The sequence below is a fragment of the Arvicanthis niloticus genome, chromosome 16 (genome assembly GCF_011762505.2).
Source record: "Arvicanthis niloticus isolate mArvNil1 chromosome 16, mArvNil1.pat.X, whole genome shotgun sequence".
NCBI classification, from domain to species: Eukaryota; Metazoa; Chordata; class Mammalia; order Rodentia; family Muridae; genus Arvicanthis; species Arvicanthis niloticus.
The window spans coordinates 8560853-8586944 of NC_047673.1; the positions used below are offsets into that span (position 1 = coordinate 8560853).

General features: G+C 45.3%; 1 protein-coding gene across 2 annotated transcripts; it reads left to right on the top strand.

The window, feature by feature from the left end:
• The first annotated feature begins 2091 nt into the window (after nt 1–2091).
• On the top strand, nt 2092–25530 carry Upf3a (UPF3A regulator of nonsense mediated mRNA decay). Of its 2 annotated transcripts, none has more exons than XM_076913854.1 (9): nt 2092–2353; nt 2709–2815; nt 4118–4224; nt 7769–7867; nt 7990–8100; nt 10795–10850; nt 10940–11095; nt 11926–12059; nt 25395–25530. In XM_076913854.1, the coding sequence occupies exons 1-9, from the start codon at nt 2153–2155 to the stop codon at nt 25411–25413; spliced, it is 990 nt and encodes a 329-aa protein (XP_076769969.1). In that variant the 5' UTR covers nt 2092–2152; the 3' UTR covers nt 25414–25530. The 2 variants fall into 2 exon arrangements, with proteins under 2 accessions (XP_076769969.1, XP_034376445.2); XM_034520554.2 differs by lacking the exon at nt 25395–25530 and adding an exon at nt 13609–14166 and having other exon boundaries at nt 2094–2353.
• Nucleotides 25531–26092: the final 562 nt, after the last annotated feature.

Below are 26092 nucleotides of genomic sequence, written 5' to 3' on the forward strand. Positions count from 1 at the left end.
AGTACCACTCTGTGGGGTACACATTACCAAGTCAGCTTTCCTGCTTGAGATGCAGTGTGACTGCATCTGGACCACAGTTTCTGTGTGCTGACCCTTAGGAAGTATATCCAGAGAATTGCACCTTGATGATGCTGGTCTTATCAATCACAACTGATTCTTCATCCCCAGATAGCCATCATTATTTGTCTCAATAAAGATAGATTCTTAATCCAAATATCACAAGAACATGCCTGATAGTCTCGGTGTCCCTATGATACTTCAGAAGGCCTCTCTATTCTTTCAATGGTGTCTTTCATGTTTTCACAACTCATGCTCTGAGCACTCAATGGCTTTTCCAGCCCCAGCCCCAAAGCTCTAAAGACTTCCACAGTCCTCAGAGACACACACAAGAAAACATGGTCAGGCTGTTGGCAATAGCCCACTACCTACTATCTGTTTCTATCCTAGTTTTTGTTGCTGTGATAAAATACTGAACCAAAGCAACTTGTGGAAGAAATCTAGTTCCTCTTAGAGCTCTCAGGTCACAGATCACCATTGAGGGAAGTCAAGGTAGAAATTCAAGTAGGAGTCTGGAGGCAAGAACTAGCAGGGCCATAAAAGATGCTGCTTATTGGCTTATTATAACCAACGCCCACCTGTTCTGGGACCCTCTCATGTCCATTAGTCAAGAAACTGTCCCACAGGCCAATCTGATGAAAACGATGTCTCAACTGATCTTTCTTCTTCACAACTAACTATTTTGTGGCAAGCTGAGGTAAACTAACCAGCACAGTTTACCTGACAGTTGAGAAGCTGTTAGGGGACTAAAGCCAGCCCAAGATAATTTTGGCTCTGAGCTTGTAATGTTCCAACTTTCTTCCATTGTACCGTTACTATCCATTGGCCTTGTACAATCTTAACCACTGGGTCTGGCTTGTTTTTTCCTGACAACTCATTTTCCACATTCTATCAGCCTCTCAAACATTCGGTGTGTTCCTAATAAGGTTAACAGGCCATCATAGCGTTTGGTGAGCGTAACTGGTTATTGCAAACTGACCTGGTTCAAATGGTGGGCTCAGAGACATAGGTTTCCTTGCAACATGAAATACTGGCAACTCCTCCTGCCCAGGTTTTTATAGAACTTTGATGTCCGAGTCCTTGTTAACGGTTTTGAGTCTTTGGCCTATTAAAAATGTCACATTTCAGGAGTGCTGCAATCGATACGGGACGTCATTGTGAAGCCTGGATACGCTTAATGTAAATCTTAATTTCTGAAATTTTCTAATTCTCCTTTACGCTTAACGTAAGGAGAAAGGGACTATAAATTAAAAACTACAGCCAACTCGAATAAGAAAAACTCGAGTACTGAGAGCTGGAGAGTTGGCTCTGTGGTTAAGAGCACTGACTGCTCTTCCGGAAGTCCTGAGTTCAATTCCCAGCAACCACATAGAGGCTCACAACCATCTGTAATGGGATCTGACTCCCTCTTCTGGTGTGTCTGAAGACAGTGACAGTGTACTCACATACATAAAAATAAATAAATTTTTTTAAAGGAAAACTGTACTGTTTGTATGTCTGTTATTTTTTATTTATTTATTTATTTATTTATTTATTTATTTATTTATTTGCGAGACGGTGATGGCGAACGCCTTGAATCTCAGCACTCAGGACGGCAGAGGATCTCTGAGTTCCAGGACGACCGGGGCTACACAGAGAAGCCCTGTGTCAACAGGAGGAAACATGTAGGAGGGAGGGGGCGAGGGGCCGCGGTGGAGGGAAGGAGTGGGGCGAAGACAGAGATGTGTTTACTTTCGGTGCTGTCCCAGTGACTCTGGCTGGACCAGACACTGCTCTCTGCTCCTGGGGCCTCCCAGTCCCAGGCTGTCGCGGACGCCGTCCACGTCGCAGGTCAGCAGCTCACGGGATGTCCGGGCGAGCATTTGTTCTCCGTGTGACAGCACCGATCTGCTCCGCTGTCATCGCTGTCCTAGGATGTTCGCGAACTTTTGAAACTGGCGGGCAGCGCCCCTACGGGCGCGGGGCAGCACTGGCACCGCCCCTTCCCCCCGTCAGGGCCGGGGAGGGGACACTGGACACCGAATGCCAAGGGAGGGGCTGTCTAGTCCTCGCGAGGCTTCGTTCTCGCGGAGGTGGCGGCGGGCAGCCGGTGGGGATGCGCTCGGAAGAGGGGGCCGGAGGCCCCGGCGCAGCCCTTTCTGCGCGGGGCCCGAGCTGGAGGGAGAAAGTGTCGGGCTCGGAGACTCATTTCCGCCGCGAGTCGCCGCGGAATGAATCGGCGGCGCCGCCGGCCCCGTCCTTAAGTGAGAGCGGGGCCGGCAAGCCTCGCGAGGAGAAGAGGACGGCCCTGAGCAAGGTGAGGGCGGGGCCATCAAAATCTCGCGAGAGGACAGGTTCACGGCCCCCCGAGTGGGCGGGGCTTGAAGGGGCGGGGCGGGCTGCTTATCTCAGGGGCGGGGCGGCGTCTCCGAAGTGGTGCGAGCCGCTACCTGCGGGGTGGGCAAGGATTAGGGAGCTGCGGTCCACGGTGGTTTCCCGGGCTTCGGAGCCGCGGTCCCCCGGGATCTGGGGAGCCCCGGGATGGGGAACCGCGGTCCTCGGGATCCGGGTCTCGGAGCTGAGGAGCCGCGGTCCCCCGGGCTCTGGGGAGCCCCGGGCCCGGGGGACGGGACGGGCGGCAGCACTTGAGTGACGAGCGATGGTCACCGCAGGTCGTCCTTCGGCGTCTGCCCCCGGGCCTCACCAAAGAGCAGCTGGAAGAGCAACTGCGCCCCCTGCCCGCGCACGATTACTTCGAGGTGGTGGCTGCGGACCTCAGGTGAGGGCTGCGGCGGGACACCCACGGTTAAGGACCGAGGGACCCCGCGGCGCTCACTCTTACAGTCCCCTCCCAGCTGTCAGTGCACGCCACGCCCACGTTAGGATCGGGCAAGTCACCGAGTCAGTCTACAGGGACTCTGTTCTTTGCGCTGCCCTGCCTCCCTCGGCCTAGCTTTTGAAAAACCGCATGATGAGGAAAACCAGACTGCATCCCTTACACACGTAGAGTCTGGAGTGGATTTCATTAGTGAGAGACCGGTTACTGAGCCCTGAGAAGCGGGATCGCATTGCATGCAGCCCGGCTCACCACCCAGTCAGCACCACCACCCAGTCAGACAGGTTCACCCTGTGGTGATGGGAGCCACACAGGGCTGACCTAACTAACCAGCAGATGTCCGTGTCACAGGAATTTGTGGTTTTTCACGATAATGATTTTTATATCTTTTTATGGTTTTCCTTTTCGTTTAGATCATATATGCTTTCCTTTGGGATACCAGTTTTGTTTTTTTTAAAAAGTCTATTCAAATAAAAATATAATCAAACGGGTATACTTTGAAAACCGCAGGTAGTTTTCAGATGGCTGAAGTTTAGAAAAAACAGTTTAAAAGAACAGGGAGTTACTCCGTGTGCATTTCCGGTCCCAGTCTGTAACTTGGCACTCTCCTTAGGAACAGATTTCTCTAAACTGAATTGTGGCTGAAACTGGGGGTTTGGTTTCCTTGGTACCAAAGCACTGGTCTACTCATCCCAAAAAAATTAATGGTTCAGTATCCTTGTCTGTGAAGGAGCCAAGACTCGTCTTGTTGTTGTTCAGATGTACCAGAAATGACTCTAAAAATGCCCATGGTGTTTGGTGACTTCTGGAGTCTAGTTTTTTAACCTTAGCTGTGTACAGTAGAGGTTCTCCTGAGTAATTAAGGCTTCAGTTATGCTTGGTTAATCTTCAGGGTTTTGTTTTTTGTTTTTGTTCTTGGTTTTGGGTTTTTTTTTTTTTTTTCTTTTTGGTTTTTCGAGACAGGGTTTCTCTGTGTAGCCTTGGCTGTCCTGGAACTCACTCTGTAGACCAGGCTGGCCTCGAACTCAGAAATCCACCTGCCTCTGCCTCCCAAGTGCTGGGATTACAGGCGTGCGCCACCACTGCCCGGCCGGTTTTGGGGTTTTTGTGCTAAGGAATACCCACATTGTTAAAATTAACTGAGAGGTGGTTCTTTGGTATAAAAAAGTATTTGCTTATTCATAAAAGATAAGGCAAAATTAAGGGTCGTACAGTTGTCCTAACCATTGCTCTCTCGGGTTTCAGCCTCTACCCTCACCTCTACTCCAGAGCGTACATTAATTTTAGGAACCCTGATGATATCCTGCTGTTCCGAGACCGTTTCGATGGATATATCTTCATTGGCAATAAAGGTTAGTGAGTTTCAGTTAACTTCTCAAACACAGCTAAAATAAGGTTGTAACCTTTTACTGCTACTTTATCATGTGCTGGTGAAGCTTACAAAGCAAAGAACACCAGACGTTCAGTGTGATAAGAACAGGAGCCCGCCATCGATGGAGAGTGAGTGTGCAGGCATTCCTTTTCTGAATTAATGAACTCTGCGTTCCAAAACTAGGTTACCTCATGACATTTGATGAAAGTTTCCTGGGCTGTGATGTGGAGGGCACATGGGTGTGGCCATCAGCTGTGAAGCAGGTGGCACAGGCTCCCTCCCATTCAGGGACTCTGCCCCTGAACTTCCTGGATCTGTTTCTCATAGTCCTCCTTCCCCTGTTCTGTCCGTCAGTCCTGTGTTGTATTTTCTGCCTTTAAAGTCTGTAAACACCTGAGCCACCTGTCCGGCCTCTTTGTTATTTCTGACCCAGGTTATTTAATTGACATATTGATGGTTTTCTTTTGCTTTGTTTTCTCTCACCATGTACCCCAGGCTGACCCCAAACCTGCAGCAATCCTTCTGTCTCTTTCTCGTAAATCCTGGGATCACAGGTACATGGTACCACTCCCAGATTCTTTTCTTTGTTCATTTGGTTGGGTTACTGCTCACTTGCAGAAGTTCTCTGTGTCCTCTGGGTGGCGCTCTCTTACCAGCTGGACGGCCCTCCCAGTCCATAGATAGCCTTTTCACTCTCTAGATTGACTTTTGATGCTACTTGATTTTGACATAGTTCTGTTCATCTGTTCTTGCTTTTAGTTGCCTCTGCATGTGTTGTCATATCTAAGAATTTATTAACATAGAACTTTCAGTTACTGGCTGTGGGTTTTGAGTTAGGTTTTTTTTTTTTTAAAATGTTTTTTAAGATTTATTTAGTTTATGTATATGAGTACACTGTTGCTGTCTTCAGACACACCAGAAGAGGGCATCTGATCCCATTACAAAGATGGTTGTGAGCCACCACATGGTTGCTGGGAATTGAACTCAGGACCTCTGGAAGAGCAGCCAGTGCTCTTAACCGCTGAGCCATCTCTCCAGCCCTTGAGTTGTTTTTTTAAGTATGTGGCTATTGGGTAAATGTCTAATTTCATTCTCTTGTATGTGACTGGCCAGGTTTCTCAGCACCATTGGTTGAAGTATCCGATGGTCCCTGTTAAATGATCTTAACATCCTTGTCAAAATGATGTGATCATATATCCAAGTGTTTTCTGTTGGTTCTCAATTGCATTCCTTGGTGTGTGTGTCTGTTTTGTGCCAGCACCATGCTATCTTGATTACTGTAGCTCTGTGGTAAGTTGAGTCAGGACTTTGTCAGCGGCTGTGTGCTGTGTGAACACCATCCCTGCCAGTCCAGTGTCTTCCACCTCCCCATTCTTTCTTTCTTCTTAAGTTTTTTAATTATACTTATTTATTTTATGTACTGACAATTTTGGAATTTTGGTATCTTTTTTAAAAACCGAGAAATATTACAAGATGATATTGCTTACTGGGCTCAGTCTTGAGGTAAAGTGCTCCATGTGCTGGCTAAAGCCAATTAACAGATCCTTCAGAGAACGCCTCCGTATATGTTCACCTTCCTCCCATATGACATCAAAGTCAATTCCTGCTGCTTCCAGTTTTCATGTTTTTGTTTGAAACAAACCTAGCATAGAACATAATATATGTCCTTAAAGCTCCCAAACCCTTTAGCCCCGTGTCTCTTTTAAGCAGAGTACGTTTTTTGAAAAAAAAAATATATATATATATTTGAATTAACATCTTTAAATTAATTTTTAATTTTAATTTTATTTTATGTGTATGTATGTGTACTATGTGTCCAGGTGTCCTCAGAAGTCATAAGAGGGCATTGGATACCCTGAAACTGGAGTTATAGGTGTTTGTGAGCCACCTAATGTGTGCAAGAACAGCAAATGCCCTCAACCACTGAGCTGTCTAATATAAAAACATTTTCACATCAAAATAGTTGATTATAACTAAAAATCATGACTGAAGATACTCCATTCAACAATTATTTGCAAGTAATATTGGATAGTTGGGTTTACTGACCTGTACATTTCTCTCTTGTCAAGTGAGCTGTTTTATGTTGTGAGTCCCCTGATGATGGACCATTCCATGTAGTGAGTGATGCTGTGAGTCCCCTGATGATGGACCATTCCATGTAGTGAGTGTTACTGTGAGTCCCCTGATGATGGGCCATTCCATGTAGTGAGTGATGCTGTGAGTCCCCTGATGATGGATGGGCCATTCCATGTATTGAGTGTTACTGTGAGTCCCTTGATGATGGACCATTCCATGTAGTGAGTGATGCTGTGAGTCCCCTGATGATGGACCATTCCATGTAGTGAGTGATGCTGTGAGTCCCCTGATGATGGGCCATTCCATGTATTGAGTGTTACTGTGAGTCCCCTGATGATGGACCATTCCATGTAGTGAGTGATGCTGTGAGTCCCCTGATGATGGGCCATTCCATGTAGTGAGTGTTACTGTGTGTCCCCTGATGATGGACCATTCCATGTAGTGAGTGATGCTGTGAGTCCCCTGATGATGGGCCATTCCATGTAGTGAGTGTTACTGTGTGTCCCCTGATGATGGGCCATTCCATGTAGTGAGTGATGCTGTGAGTCCCCTGATGATGGGCCGTTCCATGTAGTGAGTGTTACTGTGTGTCCCCTGATGATGGACCATTCCATGTAGTGAGTGATGCTGTGAGTCCCCTGATGATGGGCCGTTCCATGTAGTGAGTGTTACTGTGTGTCCCCTGATGATGGACCATTCCATGTAGTGAGTGATACTGTGAGTCCCCTGATGATGGGCCATTCCATGTAGTGAGTGTTACTGTGTGTCCCCTGATGATGGACCATTCCATGTAGTGAGTGATGCTGTGAGTCCCCTGATGATGGGCCGTTCCATGTAGTGAGTGTTACTGTGTGTCCCCTGATGATGGACCATTCCATGTAGTGAGTGATGCTGTGAGTCCCCTGATGATGGGCCGTTCCATGTAGTGAGTGTTACTGTGTGTCCCCTGATGATGGACCATTCCATGTAGTGAGTGATGTTGTGAGTGACCTGATGATGGACCATTCCATGTAGTGAGTGTTACTGTGTGTCCCCTGATGATGGGCCATTCCATGTAGTGAGTGATGTTGTGTGTCCCCTGATGATGGACCATTCCATGTAGTGAGTGATGCTGTGAGTGACTTGATGATGGACCATTCCATGCAGTGAGTGATGTTGTGAGTGACCTGATGATGGACCATTCCATGTAGTGAGTGTTACTGTGAGTCCCCTGATGATGGGCCATTCCATGTAGTGAGTGATGTTGTGAGTGACCTGATGATGGGCCATTCCATGTAGTGAGTGATGCCTCTTTCCACCACTCTCCTGGAAGCACTTTTTGATCTGAAGCTTACCTTGTCATTACTGTGCTTTAAGTCTATGTACACAGATAACGGCATTAGATACTTGTTTCCTAAAGTGAATAGAGTAGAGTTTCCTAGTGACACTTGGAATATCTCTTCATCCAGGCCTGGAGTATCCTGCAGTGGTGGAGTTTGCTCCATTCCAGAAGATTGCCAAAAAGAAGCTGAAGAAAAAAGATACCAAGACCGGAAGCATTGAAGATGGTGAGCCCTTTTCAAAAGCCGAATTGTAAACCAACAGATTAAATGTGCTGACCAAACATTACCTATAGTTGGAGAGAGGGATATACTGATTCATTCATTCATTCATTGTTTTAAACTTACAGATCCTGAATATAAACAGTTCCTGGAATCATACAGCTTGGAGGAAGAGAAGACCAGCACTAGTCCAGAGACACTGCTGGGAGAGATAGAAGCAAAGACAAGAGAGCTCCTCGGTCTGTTTTGTTCCTTTGTTTATTGAGATACTTACTGATGGAGTGTATACTTAATTCTCCATTATCAAGATGAGGGTAAAATTTCTTTCTGTTACAGGTTTGAGGGAAACAGAATTTTCTACTTTTGACAAAAGAGTGGATCATGGGGAAATATTTCTGAGCCTTTCTTGATGAAGACTGCTTCTGGGTTAAGATGGGCAGGCAGGTTAATTGTGGCTCTCTCATATACATAGAAAAGACAGAGGGGGAGACTTTGGGGGCAAAAATTGAAATTTGATTTCAAAACATGTTAAATTATAAAGTTAGAAAAGGCAAAGTAGGTGTTTTAGAACTCAAATGTCCCTTGTTATCAGGTTGTCACTACAGGCCGCTCTGAGACATCCTGTTTGTGGGTTAGAATCTAGTTTTGTTCCCATAGGGGCCCTCTGTCCTTGGGGCCTCAGTCTGCAGGATCTTGCTCAGTGCTTCCTTCATTCCACATGCGGACTGTGGAGGCTGCATCTGTAGTTACTGCTTCTGCTTTTAAATCAGAATCTTCACCAGGAAATTCATAGCAGTTGCCAGTTTTTCCTTAGCTTTTAATCTTCCATGGAGTCTTATGAGCAAGTCTAACAAATAAGGTTTGAATAAAATCATTATAAGCTCACATTGGCAGGCGTTCCGACTAGACCAGCCTAGGATTAGCTCTGAGACTTGGCACTTACAGCCTCAGCAAACATCATCACCTTGTTGAGCCTTGTAATCTTCTGTGATAGGTAATTAGGAAGGGAGGAGGGATGAGTTAGTGTTACTAAGCTTTATCTTGGGATCCTTTGTTTTGCTAGTCTGATAGCAAAGTGTCTCTTTAAAATAAAGTCATTTCTGCCAGACTCATTACATCAATAACAGCGCCTGCCATAACGCGTGGGCATCTCTGAGCAGGTCTGCTCTCTAAGGCTGAGACCATTTGATCTCTAGCCAGGGTGTCAGAAGTCCTTAGTATCATGCCAACTCTCAGCTATACCCAGGGATTCTTCCCAGCCCGTTCACTATGACATCTTTAAAGGTCTGAGGGCAGGTCCATCCCTGCCTTCTCACCATGTGCTCACAGTTGAAGGCGGTGGAGCTCCTCGAATTGGAGCTCTAGTGACACCTGTGGGGGCCCCTGATCCCAATCAGACATGAGAAGTGAGGCACAGGAAAGGTGCTGTTCAAGGTAAGGTGTGGAATACTTTAGGTCAGAGAGATGGGTGCTGGACTTTTGTTTGGTTGGTTTAGTTTTGGGTCAGCAGTGCCATCTACAGTCATTTTCCAAACTTTAGATTAAATAGCTCTTGCCTGAAATGATTAAAACCAGAAATGTTCTGTTTGGGGCTTTGGAATATTGTGTGTGTGTGTGTGTGTGTGTGTGTGTGTGTGTGTGTGTGTGTGCGCGTGTGCGTGCGCGCGCGCGCGCGCACATGTATGCACACACGTGAATATACATACATATATATACATGTGTATATAATAAAATAAAATATTGAGGAGATGGCACACAAGTCTAAAGATAACAATTGTGTTTTCTGTGTATTTTAAACACAGTTAGAAGGCAGGTGTATACCACATTTGCACTGTGTCTTTGTTTTGACTGACCTATCATAAAATTACATACAGAATTTTCCACTTGTGTTATTACATCAGTGCTCAAAACTTTACTCAGGGGCATTTCAGATTTTGGGCTTTTGAATTAGTTGGCATGCATTAAAGACTCTGTTGTATTGGGGCTGAAGAGAGGGCACAGCACGTAGAGCGCTTGCTGCTTCTGCAGGGGACCTGAGCAGTTCCCAGCTCCCGCATGGCAGCTCAGTGCCGTTACTAGCTTCAGTTCCAGGGAATCTGACAGCCTGTTCTGACTGCCACAAGCACCAGGCATAAACATGGTACATATCATACATGCAGACAAAACATTCACATAGATAAAATAAATATAAAAAAAAAAAGTAGAAAAGCAAAAAAAATCTGAAAATATGCATAGCATCAAAGTAAATATGTAAATGTTACTTCTGATTCTTCAGAAGTATAAAAATAAATTAGTAACATTTGAGAAGCTTTAGATATCACACATATACATTTTTGCCAACTATGTAAGCAGTATTTTATGACCTTTTTTAAGAAAAAGTATCATGTGTCTTTTTCTTCACTGTTAAGTTGCCTGTGGTTCTGTAAATAACCACATACCCATGTTCCTTCCTATAAACAGCCAATTAAACTTTTGGGGATCACAAAAAAAACCCACAAAGGTAAACATGGGAGGAGGAGGAGGATTAGTTGGGAAGAGAGGGGTCAGCAGGAGAGGGAGGGCTCCTGGGTAGGTCACGGAGTGTAAATGTGATCAAAATGCATTATATATGTGTATGAAAATCCCATTATTATGCATGACTGATACACAACCTGGTCTACTGAGGAGGTGGGCAGCGGGAGGCTCTAACTTCCTGATGGACAATGGGTCACCAATAAACACTTAAAAGAGTAGCAAGTCAGTGTATCCAGAATTGTCAGTACCTACAAATTACTTGAATTTATAACAACAGAATAAGAACAGTGCATACTTGAGTACATATATTTTAGAGATAATATTCTTCCCCTAATTATTTTAATGTTAAACTAGAAACAAGTACTTAAGATAAATCTCAATTTACAAGTTATGTGTAATGCATAATTTTTGTTCTTTAGCCAGAAGAACCACACCTCTTTTGGAATATATTAAAAATAGAAAATTAGAAAAGCAGGTAGGTGACATTTTACTTGGTGGGCATCTGTTCTGTGTCTGCTGTTTCTACATAGGAAACTTTACACATGTGTTTGGCTGTACCTTCAGAGACTCCGGGAGGAGAAGCGTGAGGAGCGGAGGAGGAGGGACCTGGAAAAGAAGCGTGTGCGGGAAGAAGAGAAGAGGAAGAGGAGAGAAGAGGACAGGTGTAAGCGGAAGGAGGCGGATAAGCAGAAGAGAGCAGAGAAGGACGTGAGGATCAAGGTAGCTGCAGAAACAGTAGACCTGTCACAGTCAGTACGCCACTGAAGTACCGTAACTCTTTAAAATCATCAGCCGTTCTCAGTTAATCTTTATCACAGTTCCTTACACCCATTCTATAATAGCTTCAAACACCCCTGTGAGCTCAGGTGTCCTTACACAGCCTGGTATACTGAGGGAGAAGCATGAGGCTCTGACCTCCTGATGTAGAATGGTAAATATCACCGGGAGAGCCCATCCAGGTCTTAAATTCTCATGATGGAAGCAAGCCACACCTGAGAACTTCCTGCCGGCCTCTCTGTGTCCTCCTCAATACCTAAGGACTAGAAGGAGGCAGCCATTCAGGCTCGGCACCAGGCAGCACCCCTGGGTCTCACCTCATGTCCAGTTTTCCCCATGGCTGATGCGTTTATTTATATGGATTGAAGAGATATTTTTTTCAAAATTGGAATTGGAATCAGCCCTGCTTAGGACTTTAAAACTGAGATTTCACCTTACTCCAGAGGATTTAAGATGCCTTATTGGGGTTCTGAAGAAATACACAATATAAAGAAAGTATTAACCATCATTAAGCGTTACTTTTAATATGTAAGGACCATATCTGTGGTTAGCAGAGTCTGTGTGTATATGCACCATGTGTGTTTGGTACCAGGAGAGTCCAGAAGAGGACGTTGAGTCCCCTGCACCTGGAGTCAGTTATGGTTATGAGCTGTCACGTGGGTGATAGGAACCTAATTCAGGTGCTCCTGGAGAGCAGCAGGTGCTCTTACCACTGAGCCGCAAGAATAAATCATACAGTAGTAGTAAATCATATTAATGTTACCATTTCTCAGCTTCTTAAGAAACTGGAAACGGGAGAAGAAGCAACCACAGAGAAACCCAAAGAAAGAGGTGAAGCTGTTGGTGCTGGAGATGAGAAGCAGGAAGCCCGGCTGGTAGAGAGCCAGCCAGAGACACCTGCGGAGAGGTGAGCACACTACTGTTGCAGTGACTGTCTCCTGGCCCTGGTCTGTAGGCACAGCGGCAGTGCAAGTGCTGCACACTTACCTTGCCCTCAGAGGCATGTGTTTTCTGCTGAGCACACCAGAAGCGTAGTGAGCACTAACCCAGCAGCCTCAGGATCAGCTCAACAGGGAATTCTGCTCCTCCTTAACCATCATCACCTCCTGAGCCTCTTCCTTTCCTTGTAAGACCTCCTTTCTGGGCTTAGATCTCCAGGCTCTGCCATCCAGGCCTCCTTCCTGTGTGAATTATGCCTGCTCAGTGCTTTCCTTGGTGTTAGAGATTTCACACAGTTCTATCCCAGCTCCCCTGCAGTCTGTGTGTGGTCACATTTCAGTTACCTACAATGACAATTTCAGAGCCCCATCTTTTAGGGCTGGTCCCTTCGGGAGGTTTTTTGTTTGTTTATTTGGTTTTGTTTTGTTTTTGTTTTTTTTTTTTTTTTGTGGTGGAGCAATAGGCCTTCTCCTTCATTCTGTCTTTTGTTGGCCCTGCCTCTGTAGCTGTACATGCTCATAACTTGGTTTCATGGAAGGAACTCAGCCATGAAGCCAGCAGGCAGAGCCCCTGGTCCTTCGTATCACAGGTAGACCTGTGTGTCTACCACACACACACCCAGGCTTGCCCAACCCAAGGCTTCTTCTACTTGTTGGATTATCAACTCCGCAGTCTTTAGCACCTGGAGCTGTGTTTTAGCATTGCAGTGTTGTGGTTTATGAACAGCAGTGCCGTAAGGTCCTCTCAAGTTCCTGTGCCTCCCACGTGGCTAGCACTCGGAGGGAATGTGGTAGCCTGTGCCAATGGTTCAAGGAGGCAGAGACCTCAAGAACCAGATAAACAAGCACCTTGTCCACTACTCACTTAACCTTTCCATTGCATCTATCAGTCCATCTGGCACTATTGGACTTCGGTTCATCTGGGCACCTGGGAATGTCACTCATTTAGCTAAGCTGTTACACGGTGTCATAGGATTTACTGCTGTGAGCAGACACCATGACCAAGGCAACTCTTATAAAGGACAACATTTAATTGAGGCTGGCTGACAGGTTCAGAGAGTCAGTCCAGTATCACCATGGTAGGAAGTGTGGCAGTGTCCAGGCAGTATGGTGCTGGAGATAGAGCAAGAGTTCTACATCTTGATCCAAAGGCAGTTAGCAGAAAACTCAGCATCCTCAGGCACCTAGGAGGAGGGTCGCAAAGCCCACTTCCCAAAGTGACACATCTCCTCCATCAAGGCCACACCTGGGGACTGCACGTCCTTTGGAGAACTGAGTGGTAGGACAGTGTGTCCACACACCTTAGTGTCATCTCATCGTGTACTTGCCATTCAGGTACAGCGGGGACTGAATTGTTTATTCATCTTCTCGGTGTCTTCTGATGGATGCTGGAGCCCATGGCTGCTCAGTTCTGTAGCAATGGGCTCAGTTCTCACACACCCCATTCAGGGTAGAAGGGAGACAGATAATCAAAAAGCCTCCTACCTGCAGTTAGTCACCATTTGTATTGACTCACAGGTTACAGGATGGCAGTGATAAAGAGCAAAGGGACAAAAGATTTCGAGAGAAGGAACCTGAAACTTCAAGATGTCATCCAGACAGTTGCAGAAAGCACAGCATTCACTCAGAGTTTGCCAGGTTTTCCAGAAGAAACGAAGACGAGTCAAAGTGGGGGAAAGGCTTCTCCCAGGACAGAGGGAAGAAAGGCCAGGATGGCAGTGTCCCCGTGGACATGACGGAGAGAGGCAGCAAGGAGCACAAGGAATACGACAGCCTGGGGCCAAGAAAGGATCGCCCGGGAAACAAGGCCCTGTGACCACAGCCGGCTTCCCTGACATACTCGAGACCCAGCGTGCTCGGCAGCTTCACAGCCTTGCTCCCCGAGTAGAAACCCTTATTAGACTGACAAGCACAACTGCCTGGTGTCCATAGGTCCAGGGCTGTGCTCTGTGTCAGCTTGCATGCCCACGTGGGCTGAATTGCAAAGTTCATATCTTCTAGAGCACTCTTGCTCATCTGGGGTGCACTGAACTGAAACTAAATTCAGAATAAAACATTCCATCTTCTTTTAAAGAATCAGGTTTTTATTTACCAGGAAAAATAGCTTAGCATAAGTCATTTACTGGAGATGAATTTTGTAACATTGCAGCCTTAAGATTATAAGGGAAGGTGCTGGAGAGAAGGCTCAGCGGTTAAGAGCGCAGACTGCTTATAATCTTAAGGCTTCTGGACTCGATTGCTGGGCTGGAGTAAAGCTTAAGTCTCCACATGGAGAGGAGTTGCGATGGTTAATATTAATTAGTATCCACTTGGCAGGATCTAGAATCACCTGAGGGACAAGCCTGTGAGGGATTATCTTCCTTAGGTAACGGAAGTGGGAGGAGCCAATCATTCCCAGGGACTGAGCCTCAGACCACATAACAAGGAGGGTATTAGCTGAACACTAGCTCCTCTCTCTGTGCTTCTGAGTGCCCCCAAGACTTCCGGTCTACAGCAGGCTGGACCCTGGAACTTCGAGCCAAAAGAAACATTTAAGTCGTCTTGGTCACAGCGACACTAATGTAGGAGGCCAGAGATGGGGGGAGAGGCACAGGGACTCCCCTACTGGACATGCCCCCTGGCCTGCTGCAGCTGCAGGGACAGAAGGGCACTGGGAAGCTTAGGGAGGCAAGCTCACCCGATGTCAGCCAGAGAGAAGCAAAGTCACATTTGTAAGGGGACACACAGACCTCAGAAATGAGAATGGGGTTTTCCAGGGAGGAATCTGTGAGGGGTCAAGTAAACATCTAAATAATGGTTATTTAGATGAGGAGGTCAAAGGGTATATGGGTGCTGAGACTGTAACTGGGGACCCTGGCACAGGCCACAGGAGCGAGTACCACTACTCAGGAAGAGGGTGCTAGGTCAGGGAGGTTGCTGTTGGGATGAACAGGAAGCAGCTTGAGGGATGTAAGAGCACTGTCATCTGACCCATGTGAGGTGGAGACCTGGGGTAGTGGAAGGGCAGGAGAAATGGGCCCATGCTGCAGGAGAACAAGGAGAGTAAATAAACTCACGGTGCATCAGCAACACGATCCTCGGCCCAGGTGTGTGATTAGCTGCTGTGAACAACCATTATACACGAGAATTCATCACTGTAGCTAGACACACCTTTCCAAGCACTGGCTCCAAGCTCACTCTGCACTTTAAACTTTATCAGACCCGAGACACTGTCTTGTGAGCATTCCTTACGGTGGAGCACAGTTAACCGTCCCAGTGGCCTTCCTCCCTGTGTACACAGGGCTATACTCAGTGCGTAGCACGAGAGGCTCTGATGCCAGCTCAAAGAATTTCTATTCTGTGCTCTGGCAGATATGGCTATTTTTCTTTTTTATTTACTTATTTATTTTATGTATATAAAGACTATCTTTATGTATATAAGTATACTGTTCCTGTCTTCAAACACACCAGAAGAGGGCATTAGATCCCATTACAGACGGTTATGAGCCACCATGTGGTTGCTGGGAATTGAACTCAGGACCTCTGGAAGAGCAGTCAGTGAGTGAGTGCTGTATGCTCTGTCATCACGTGATATCTAGTAGTGGTGAAGCTAACGGGTGATGCAGGAACAAGCAAAAAGACAACGTCTTCCTGGGCACAAAGGAGGAAATCAGCATGCTAACATTTGTCTTGCAAATACTGTGGGTTTTCTCTAGAATTTCCAGCCAGCTGGATGTTTTTAGTTATGAAATCTTTTTCTATTTATTCATACATACACTGTAGCTGTCTTCAGACACAGCAGAAGAGGGCATCGGATCCCATTACACATGGTTGTGAGCTATCATGGGGTTGCTGGGAATTGAGCTCAGGACCTCCCGAAGAGCAGCCAGTGATCTTAACCGCTGGGCTGTCTCTCCAGCCCTAGTTATATAATTTGAAACCACTTAAACCTCAATGATTTTTTTTTTTTTCTGAGCAGGGATAGTGGGTAGAGACACGGTCTCATATACCGCTAGGTTCAAACTTGCCATATGGACAAAGAGGGCATTGGAGTGGTCGCCTGCCTTATCTCCCAAGGGCTAGATTTACACATGTGCACATCTGTATGCCACCACAAGTGGCAAAGTGAGTTTTTAAATTAATTTTTATTTTATGCATGTGTTTTGCCTATGTGTCTATCTGGGTAGCTTGTCCATGTCTGGTTCCTGCAGAAGACAGAGGAAAGTGTTAGATGCCCTGGAACTAAACTTCACACAGATATGAGGCTCCATGCAGATGCTGGGAATAAAATCCAGGTCCTCTGGAAGCCCCAGAGCCATCTCTCCAGCCCCATTATTTCTCAAATATTCAAGCTTTTAGGAAAAATCTTGGCAAGAAATAGACCAGCATTTAGGAGCAGCTAAAGGAATGCACATGGTGAGTTTTGTTCTTTGTTTCTCAGTGCATTCTGTCCCAAACTTGAAACAAGTACAAAGCAAAGAAATGGGTATTGTTTCTAAACGGACCCACAACTTAATTATTCCAACCCAATGCAAAGCTCAGAAGTGAAAATTAAATGAGGAATTGGAGACCTTATCCGTCTCCCACAGTTTCCTCTGCAACAATAGGACTGCATTCTCTGCTTTTCTGCTGTGTCCTCATAGAAGGACACAGCGAAATCTACGTTTAGAATTCTTGCCTAATTTTTTCCTTCTTTCTCTTTCTATCTAGCTTACAGTGAGTTTTTTAACTTTAGTAAAAACTACAACACTTATGTTTCTGTCTGCTTATGCTATTATTTCGTCTCAAGATAACCAATTCCTTAGTTATAAGTTAACAACAAAGATATATACACATGAAATTAAAATCTATTTCTTTATTTATATATTATTTGTTTATCTTTTGTTTTCGGAGATGGGGTCTCTCCATGCAGTCCTGGTTGCCCTGGAACTCACTGTGTAGACCAGCCTGGCCTTGAATTCCCAGAGATCTGCCTGCCTCTGCCTGTTTAGGGCTTGGGTTAAAGGTATGGGCCACCATACGTGGCTTTTTGTTTTTAAATGTATCTTTGATGCTGGATAATGAACCCACAGCGGTTGTATATGTTAAAGACCACACTTCACCACCGGCTACATCCCTTACCTGAAGCTAAGGTTCTCTACACCATTCCCTTCTGTCTTGACACTCTGTATAATTCAGAAAGGAAAAAAGAAAAATTAAGGGCTTACCTTTTGGAATTTCTTGCAGATTTTTGACAGCTGTCTAACATCATCAAAATCAAGAAGGAGAGACTCTCTCTGTGTGTGATTAAGTGCCCAGGCATCCGAAACAAGTCTGATTTTTCTCTTATAGGTTCAAAGAATCATCCAGTAATTTTTTTTATCAAAAACTTTATATTTTCCCTAAATATCAGAGACGGACGGGCACCAAAATATGACAAGCAAACACTCCCATCCACTCTTTAAAAACAAAACAACAACAACACTCCTTTGGTTTTAAAAGCTATATATACCAATCCTTGTTCCCAAATCCGTCCTCATCTTTAACATAAGGCTGTGCTCTCACTGAAGCATCCTTGGTCCTGTAAGTGAAAGGTGATGCTACTAACTTGTTTTCCGGTAGCCTCCTTTCCAACCGGCCTCAGAGACTACTTGTCCTCCTCAGCATTCATTTCTCAGTTGGTTGGATGGTGCTGTCATGTGATTTACTGGGTGTTGCAGCCAGAGGACAGGCTGCTCTCGATCTGGTAGCCTAAGTTCTGGACTTGGGAAAGCATGTCCCTTCCTGCTTTTTCCACCAGCTGTACCAGATAGTTCTAAGCCAGGAATTTGGGCTCTCTAGAGTGTTTTACTTATTAAAAGATAAAGTGGCTTCTTCATGGGCCTGTCAGGCCTGTGTTCTAGGAGGTATCATACAACGCTTTCTAGCACAAATCACGTTTTGTGAAAGTGACTACTCAGGTTTGTTATGTATGTTAGTCTCAATAAAGAAATCGCACAGGTTTGAATAAGGAAAGTATATCCTATAGATTTAAATTTGAAATTAGGACTATTTCAGTACGTGTAGTTTTTATCCAGTTTAAGTGAATCATAGTAGACTCAGTCATGTTGATTTAAAGTAGCTGTCAAGGGCTAGTTCTTGGGAATTATTTGCTGTGTCTGTGATAGGAAACAATTTTACAGTATTAAATTACGTTACTATGGATTTAGAAGTGAATTACACTGGATTCTCCCTGTTTAGCCTTCTGTATTTTATTTTAGCTGAGATATTACCAAAGTTAGGATCTATGTTTAAATTTTTGAATATCCCACACAGAATAAACCAAGGGAAATGCCCTGGAGTTGGAAGTCTTTGTAAAAGAATGTGAGTTTAAGTATGCTTTGGGGTAATAGAGATCTCCATAAAATACGAATCTGCCCTAGTATCTTAGAATATAGGTGTGGGGAGGGGGTCAGAGGAGATTTCCCTCCGGGTCCAGCATTTCCTCAGGAAATGCAGACTAGTCTGCCAGATGTGTGAGGATTGCAGGGAAAACAGTTGGATACATCCAGGCTGTAGAGAGAATTGGACCCTAGGACACCTGCTCTCTTGATGGAAGTGACCGCTTACTAACCTGCTGGTGTTGCTCAGGACCCAGAGAGTGTCTTGCAGGTGTGGCACACGCAAACAGGGAGTTTTCTTTCCTGTTTAATTTGTGTTTGCAAGTCAGCTGAATCAGAAGCCAGACATCTCTGCAATCCAGTTTAGAAGAGCAACGAAGTGAGACTTGTGCTGTTGAGCTGTATAAGCCAACTTAATTGTCTACTGCAGTTTTTGTGTCTACTACTAATAGTGGAGGCCTGTAAATCTGTCTCACTGCAACCATCAGGCCTCTTTCAAGGTGCTAAAACTAGAGGTTCCTAAGCTGTTCCACCTCCCATTATACCCCCTTACCGTTTTCTAAAGAAATGCCTTGAACAATACTGGGGAGAGAAAAATTGGTGACTTCCTTTATCCCTTCTTGGTTTATGGAAATTAAATAGGAAATTGAACTACTGAATTAAGTTCTAACACTGTAAAAATAGCCTGTTGTGTCCTTTATCTAAATGTGGTGGTGCCTAGTACTTACAGGACCTAGTACTTCCTCTCCTAGTCTGGCCCCACCTTTTATTGGACTTTGAATTGCTAGGTTTCCTGGAGCGGCCAGAACACAGTGTGGAGCCTCTGTGAGCCCCTCATCTATTCAAATGCAGACAAGGTCATTGGTTTTTTTCACCTTTCTTCCTCCAGCACTCCAGGTATCTTACACAGATGCAAATAATTGTGTTTGCAGTCCTCTTCAGTAGGGAAATGGTAGTTAAGGAAGAGTAGTATGTAAGACTGTCTTAAAAGATTCACTTTTAGGCTAGGACCTGTAACACTGGTCATTGTGACCTTGCTAGTATGCTGACTCTCAGTGGTCCCCAGAAGGACATAATTGTGCATAATTGGAAGCACTCTTTTATTTAGTGTTAGACTTAGCTTTATCAGACTTAGTCATACCTTAGAACCCTTGGAGCTTAAAAGAAATAAAAGATTCAGAAAGTGGAGCCTTTTAGAAGGCTTGAGTGTGTGTCTTTGTCCCCCAACCCCACTGTGAAATATTTTTCTTTAAAGGGGGAGAAAAACAATAGCAAGAGCTGTTAGCTAAAGTTTCTCACCTTAGAAGAATGTGAATAGGACAGACTAGGTAGGGCTCTTGTTCATGTAACTTTCCATCCTAGCTCTTAAGAACAAATGTGCAGTCACTCTGCTTTCTGAGCCTGTGAACTGCTCTTCAGTTCACACTGAGCCTAGGCCCTAGGCCAGCTGCTCTCAAAGGGTAAACCTCATAGTAGTCCATATAATAAACTATATGGAAAACTTTTAAGACCTGTGGTCTCCACCCCTCCGCTCAATCAAATTTCAACTTTAAGTGTCAGTTACTCTAGCCTGTCTCTTGACTGGCCATTTGGTGTTATTGTCCAATGGCATTTGTTGGCTGTATGGTTGTTTTCTATGTTGACTTCTGCTGGCATTAAAAGGTATGCATGTTGAATGTAGTCTTAAACACACAAATGTCCCAATGTAGTTCTCTCCAGGTTGGCTACCAACATAACTTCATGGTCAGACGTTTTCTTTTAATGAATGTTCAAATCTATAAATGAAACTGTTCTTAAGGCCTGATCAGAGGTGGGGATGGTGCTGAAAATGTAGTTCTGTGGTAGAGCACTTGGCTAGCGTGTGCAGGTTCAAATAAGGCAGGTCTGGTGGAACAGACCTGTAATCCCAACTCTTTCAAGGCTGGGGCTGGACAATCACAAGTTTAGCCTTGCCTGAGCAACTTAGTAAGATGCCGACTCCAAAGTGAAAAGGGGGTGGGATATAGCTCAGGAGTAGAGCACTTGTGCAGCATACTCGAGGCCCTAGCTTCAACCCTTCGTTACCACCTTCACCCCAACTCTCAAAAAAAAAAAAAAAAAAAAAAAAAAAAATTAACTTGAAATTCCCCAGAAAGGTTTAATCTGGAGTCAAGGTCAAGTGTCAAAATCCTCAGGTGTTTGAGATGACCTCATTTGATCTTCTAGCACTCTTTACAGTTCTTTTCTTGGCCTCCTTCCTTATATACTTACCCCTGTTGTGTTCCCTTCACAACAGCGTATCAATGAGCGTTCAGTCCTGAGGGTTTCTGAAATGTGGGCAGCTCTTGTCAACAGCTATAGCAAAAGACACTGGCATTTGGGTGGAACATGCAGAGGCATCCCCCGTTCCCCCATGAATTTACAGCACTGCTTTAGTTCAAATGTGAGCCCAACGTAGTGGCACAGGCCTTTAATTTCAGCAAGCAGAGGCAAACAGATGTCTGAGTTCAAGGCCTGTTTGATCTAGCTTCAGGCCAAAGCTTAAGTAGTGAGACTCCCATTAAAATAGCAAACAACCCCCAAGAATGAATGTGACAAATGTGACTGATACTTGCTGGTGAAAGGCACTGTCCCCCTTTTTCAGTTTGAGCGCAGTGAACTCCATAGAGCCTTAGGACCTGACAAAGACCTTCCCTTTGAGTAGACGGGTTACATGCCCAAACACAGTAGGCTGACACAAGCTTAGCCTTGGTGCTAAGCTCTGGATCCCTCTCTGTCATTCTTGGGTTAAACATACTCTCTAGGTGAGGTAGGACAAGCCTTCTAGTTGGCTTAAGTTAGCTGCCCTTGCTCCATTCCCTTGGGGTTCAGTGGGGACAGCTGTATGGATATTGAGTAATTTATTGAAATGCTGCCTTCCTCCACCTCATTCTGTAGCCTCTGTGGCCCCTTCATTTCTCTAGGCAGGGGATTCTTCTCTCATTTGACTTGTGGGCAGCTCCTCGGGGCCCCAGCCCTGAATTGCCAGTCTGCACACAGTATATGACATTGGACTCTTGCTGCGGAAGTGAATACCTTGTGAACTGTCCTGGCCAGTATCAGAAAGGGGGAATGGTATTTATTTTTATATTGTATATATTTTGTCATGGTCTGCTGATTCCCTGCTGTTTCACTGAAAACGACAATTACCTCAATAGTTAGTTTGATACTGTGTGTTAGATACTTTTTGAAAGAACTTTTTAAAAAGCTTTTTTGATCTTTGGAGATCTGTAGATTTATTTCCATATGAACTGGTTATTTTGTTTAAAGTACATTGTTAAATTAAAAAAAAAAAAGAAAAAGAAAGAAAGAAAGGTGATGCTGTCTGCTGTGAAGGAGAGGCTCACTGTCTCTGAGAGTGGGTCTTTGATAGCACGGCTGTTCCCCTCCAGTGTATTCTCACTGGATGCCTCCCTCTCACACTGAGCTCTCCTCCTCTCCTGTCACACACAGGGCCTCACTTTCACATTGAAAAAGCGGGAGGGCAGAGGAGGTGACTGGGTGATCAGTGTGTTCTGATTCCTAGCATCCATGTAAAGGTGAGATGGGCCAGGTGGGCCTGAGAGCTATGTGACCAGTGGCAGGGTAGGCATGCGTGTGGGCGTGTGGGATGGGGACAGGTAGGCGCTCTACAGAACAAGCTGGCTGGCCAGATTAGCCAAATCAGCGCGCTCAGGATTCAACTGAGAGACCTCACCTCAGTGTATCAGCGATCCAGGAAGATACCCAACATTAACCTTGAGCCTCTGGACACACCACATACATACACACACACACACACACACACTAACATACATACCATCCCACACACATAGTAACACCAAACAAAAAAACCTGGAATCCCTAAAAGTTCAGGGTGTCTGTGCTCTTTCCTCTAAATTAGGGCTTCTGAACCCGAAAGCCACATTAGGGGTGGTGATAGTCTTATGACTACCCTGTCTTCCTCAAGTTAGTAAACATACTGAGGGCTCAGTAAAATAAAGTGTGTGCCATGCAAGCATGAGGACCCAAGTTCGATCCCCAGAACCCATGGTTAAAAAAACCACAGGCAGGTGGTGCACACTTGTAATCCCAGTTCTGGGAGGTGAAGACGGGAAGAACCCTGGGGCTTGAGCTAGCCTCACCCACTTGGCATGTACCAGGTCCCAGTGGGAGACCCTGTCTCAAAAACCAAGGTGGATGGTGCCTGAAAAATGGTACCCCAGGTTAACCTTGTCTATTGCTTTCGTAGCCACAAAGACATGCTCATGTGTTTATAAAAAGATAAAGAGATACAGGATATGTTCTATGGGTGTGTGGTGAGGTATGGGGGAAGGGGATGTCTCAGCAGGCCCATGCCGAGGCATCTCCTCCCCCAGAGGGACCAGCCACACACCAGTATAGTATAGAATAGAGTTTATTCAGGGCGTGGGGAGGGGAGTTAAGAGGGTAGTAGAAGCAGAGAGAGGGAGAGGGAGAGAGGGAGAGAGGGAGAGAGGGAGGGAGAGAGAGAGAGAGAGAGAGAGAGAGAGAGAGAGAGAGAGAGAGAGAGAGAAAGTAGAGGAGTAGAGGCCAGCCATGAGCATGTGAAGAGAGGTGGGGAGGGGAAGAGAGAAGCAAGAGGCAAGAGAGCAGGAGAGAGAGAGAAAGAGAGAGAGAGAGAGAGAAAGAGAGGGGGGAAGGGGCAAGCAGCCCCCTTTTATAGTGGGTCAGGCCTACCTGGATGTTGCCACATAACTGTGGGGTGGAGTTTAGGCAGAATGCTAACACATGCCATACACTTTTCTATAGAGTAGTCTCTCTTACCTTTCGTCAAAGGAATAATCCTAAAAAGTTACAAATTTTCCACATTAGATTATCCATCAATATTCCTCTGACATAAAAATCAATGGGACTACATTATAGGAAAAAAAACCAAAACCAAGACAAAAAAAAAACTTTATTAGCTAAAACAGGCACCATGGACCTGTGAGATGTTTTGTCAGGAAAAAGTCTTTGCCACAGAAACCTGAAAGCATGAGTTTCATCTTTAGAACACCCATGCTAGCCGGCAGTGGTGGCGCACGCCTTCGATCCCAGCACTTGGGCGGCAGAGGCAGGCGGATTTCTGAGTTCTAGGCCAGCCTGGTCTACAGAGTGAGTTCCAGGACAGCCAGGGCTACACAGAGAAACCCTGTCTTGAAAAACAAAAACAAAAAAAAAAAAAAAAAAAAAGAAAGAAAAAAGAAAAACAAACGCCCATGTTGGGAGGAGAAAATCGATGCTTCAAAATTGCCTACACACACAGACACACAGACACACACACACCACACACACACACACCACACACACACCACACACACAACCACACACACACACACACCCCACACACACACACACACTCACGGACATGTATTCTGTCTCCAGTGAAAGTGGATGCCTTCAGGACACCTGGCTCTGCTTTCTAATACTCCCCTCTGCAGTCATGTGACTAGGCTAGGGCGTCCAGATCTGTGCTAACTTGATCTGGTGGAGGACCTCTATCATTCTAGGGAGCACTCCTAAGTGTGATCAAGGAGGTGTGAAATCTCCAATCTCCAGATTGGAGTGGATATAGAGCCTGGGTTCCCAAGACGATATTGTTTTGTTGGGGTTTTGTTTGTTTCATCTGTATGGGTGTATATCTGTGCATGGCTAATGTCCAAGAGGAGGCCAGATCCCCTGAAACTGGAGTTACAGTGTTTGTGAGCTACCATGTGTGACTTGGACCAGCAGATTGTTTTTTCAGTGACAGGAGCCTGAGAAGAAGGACCAGAGAGTATGACGATAGGCAAGCTTGGAGCCAGGAAGTCTAACACAGCTGTGTCTTATGCCAATCGAGGTTACTAATGAGTTCAGCATCTTATATTCCTTATAACAGGAAATGGGCCAAGGTCAACAGAAAGCTACATCAGTGTTGGCAAACAGAACACAGGATGCCTCAGACAAGGCTGCCTCAGACACGGCTGGGGGCAGGAGTGGGGGTGGGGTTGTGAGGGCTGGGAGGAGTGGTAGGGTTGGAGAATGCTGGCTTCTCAGGGACTGAAACTTTCACTCCTTCCAGGTCCTGGCCCCAGATCCAGACCCAGACTAGATCTTACCAAGTCAGCCCCTTGGTAAGGACACAAAACTAATGGTTGTTCCCTTTGTCCTTTCATTGGAACCTCTGATTGGCCTTGGATTGGCCTGGCTCCCAACAATTTGGATGCTGGGAAGAGAAGAACCCAGATTCTCTGGAAGAGTGGCCAGTGCTCTTAACTACTGAGCCATTGCTCAAGTCCTTCAATGTTTAAAATGCCACAGAACCTTTTTTTTTTTTTTTTAAGATTTATGAATTTTTTATGTGAGTACAATGTCACTGTCTTCAGACACACCAGAAGAGGGCATTGGATCCCATTACAGATGGTTGTGAGCCACCATGTGGTTGCTGGGAATTGAACTCAGGATCTCTGGAAGAGCAGTCAGTGCTCTTCACTGCTGAGCTGTCTCTCCAGCCCGTATGCCACAGAACCTTAACTCAAGCAAAGGCATCTGCCCACTACAGAGAAATTCTCACAATGGGGTTCTCCACCCAGCAGCAGCTCTGGTTGTCTTCTGGGAACTTGCTAGATTCCTCAGACCGGCCTCAGCATCAGATGCTGTCCGAATGGGGCCTGGCCCTACTCTCCAGAGCACTGGGATATCTGTAGAGGCTTGTGGACTCCCCTGAGTTCCTTGAAGTTGCCCAACTTCCTGTCTTAGAATAACAAGGATTAGATTTCCAGCACCTCAAAAATTGAAAACAAAGTAAAAATTTAAAATGTGGATTCACTATAAACCCAAAGATACATAGGTTGAAAACAGAGTAAGATATTAATCAAAAGAGAATATTATAACACCAGGAAAAAGGTTGTAAGTAACTAAGACAATGGAATTGATTTTTTTTTTTTTTTTTTTTTTTGGTTTTTCAAGACAGGGTTTCTCTGTGTAGTCCTGGCTGTCCTGGAACTCACTCTGGCTAATGGTAGAACCAATTGGAATATCAACACCTCTCTACATAATGGATGAAACCAGCAGACACATGGAACCGGAGCACATAAAGAACCTGATAGATCTAAAAGACATGGGGCAAGGATGGAGCAGGTGCATTCATTTAAAATGCATATGGGACTTTTACCAAAAAAAACACATTCAATGACAAATGAAATACCAAGAGATTTCTAAAAACAAAATATTAGACACACCTCAGACCACAATAGGGTAAAGATAGACTGAAGTAAATGAGAAGTTTTATGTTCGTGGGAATTAGGAGGTGCCTCCAAATGAAGGAAAAGAGAACACAGCCCAAAACTTGTGCGCTGTGCTAAAGCCAGGCCAAGAGAAACAGGTACCCAGCAAACGCCCGAGACGGGAAGGGGGCTGAAACTAAGACGTAACTTTAAAACTTTCGGTATTTGAAAAAGAGGAGCAAACAAAACTACAAAGTAGACGCTGGCTGTAAAGAATAAAATTGAGCCCCCGCCCCCATGTTAACAGATGTGCAGCTTGGTCCTCATGTGGGTCCTCTCACAACTGGGCTGTCTCTGACTCTGTGCCTGCCCGTGGATCCCTTCCCTAACTGGGCTGCCTTGTCTGGCCTCAGCAGAAGATGTGTCTGTTCCTACTGCAAG

Bases quoted from the DNA above. Each gene is read 5' to 3' on its own strand.
- Upf3a (XM_034520554.2), top strand. From the start codon at position 2,153: ATGCGCTCGGAAGAGGGGGCCGGAGGCCCCGGCGCAGCCCTTTCTGCG. The intron at 8,101-10,794 runs GTCTGTTTTGTT...TTTGTTCTTTAG, and splicing joins AAAGACAAGAGAGCTCCTCG to CCAGAAGAACCACACCTCTT. The intron at 12,060-13,608 runs GTGAGCACACTA...ATTGACTCACAG, and splicing joins CCAGAGACACCTGCGGAGAG to GTTACAGGATGGCAGTGATA.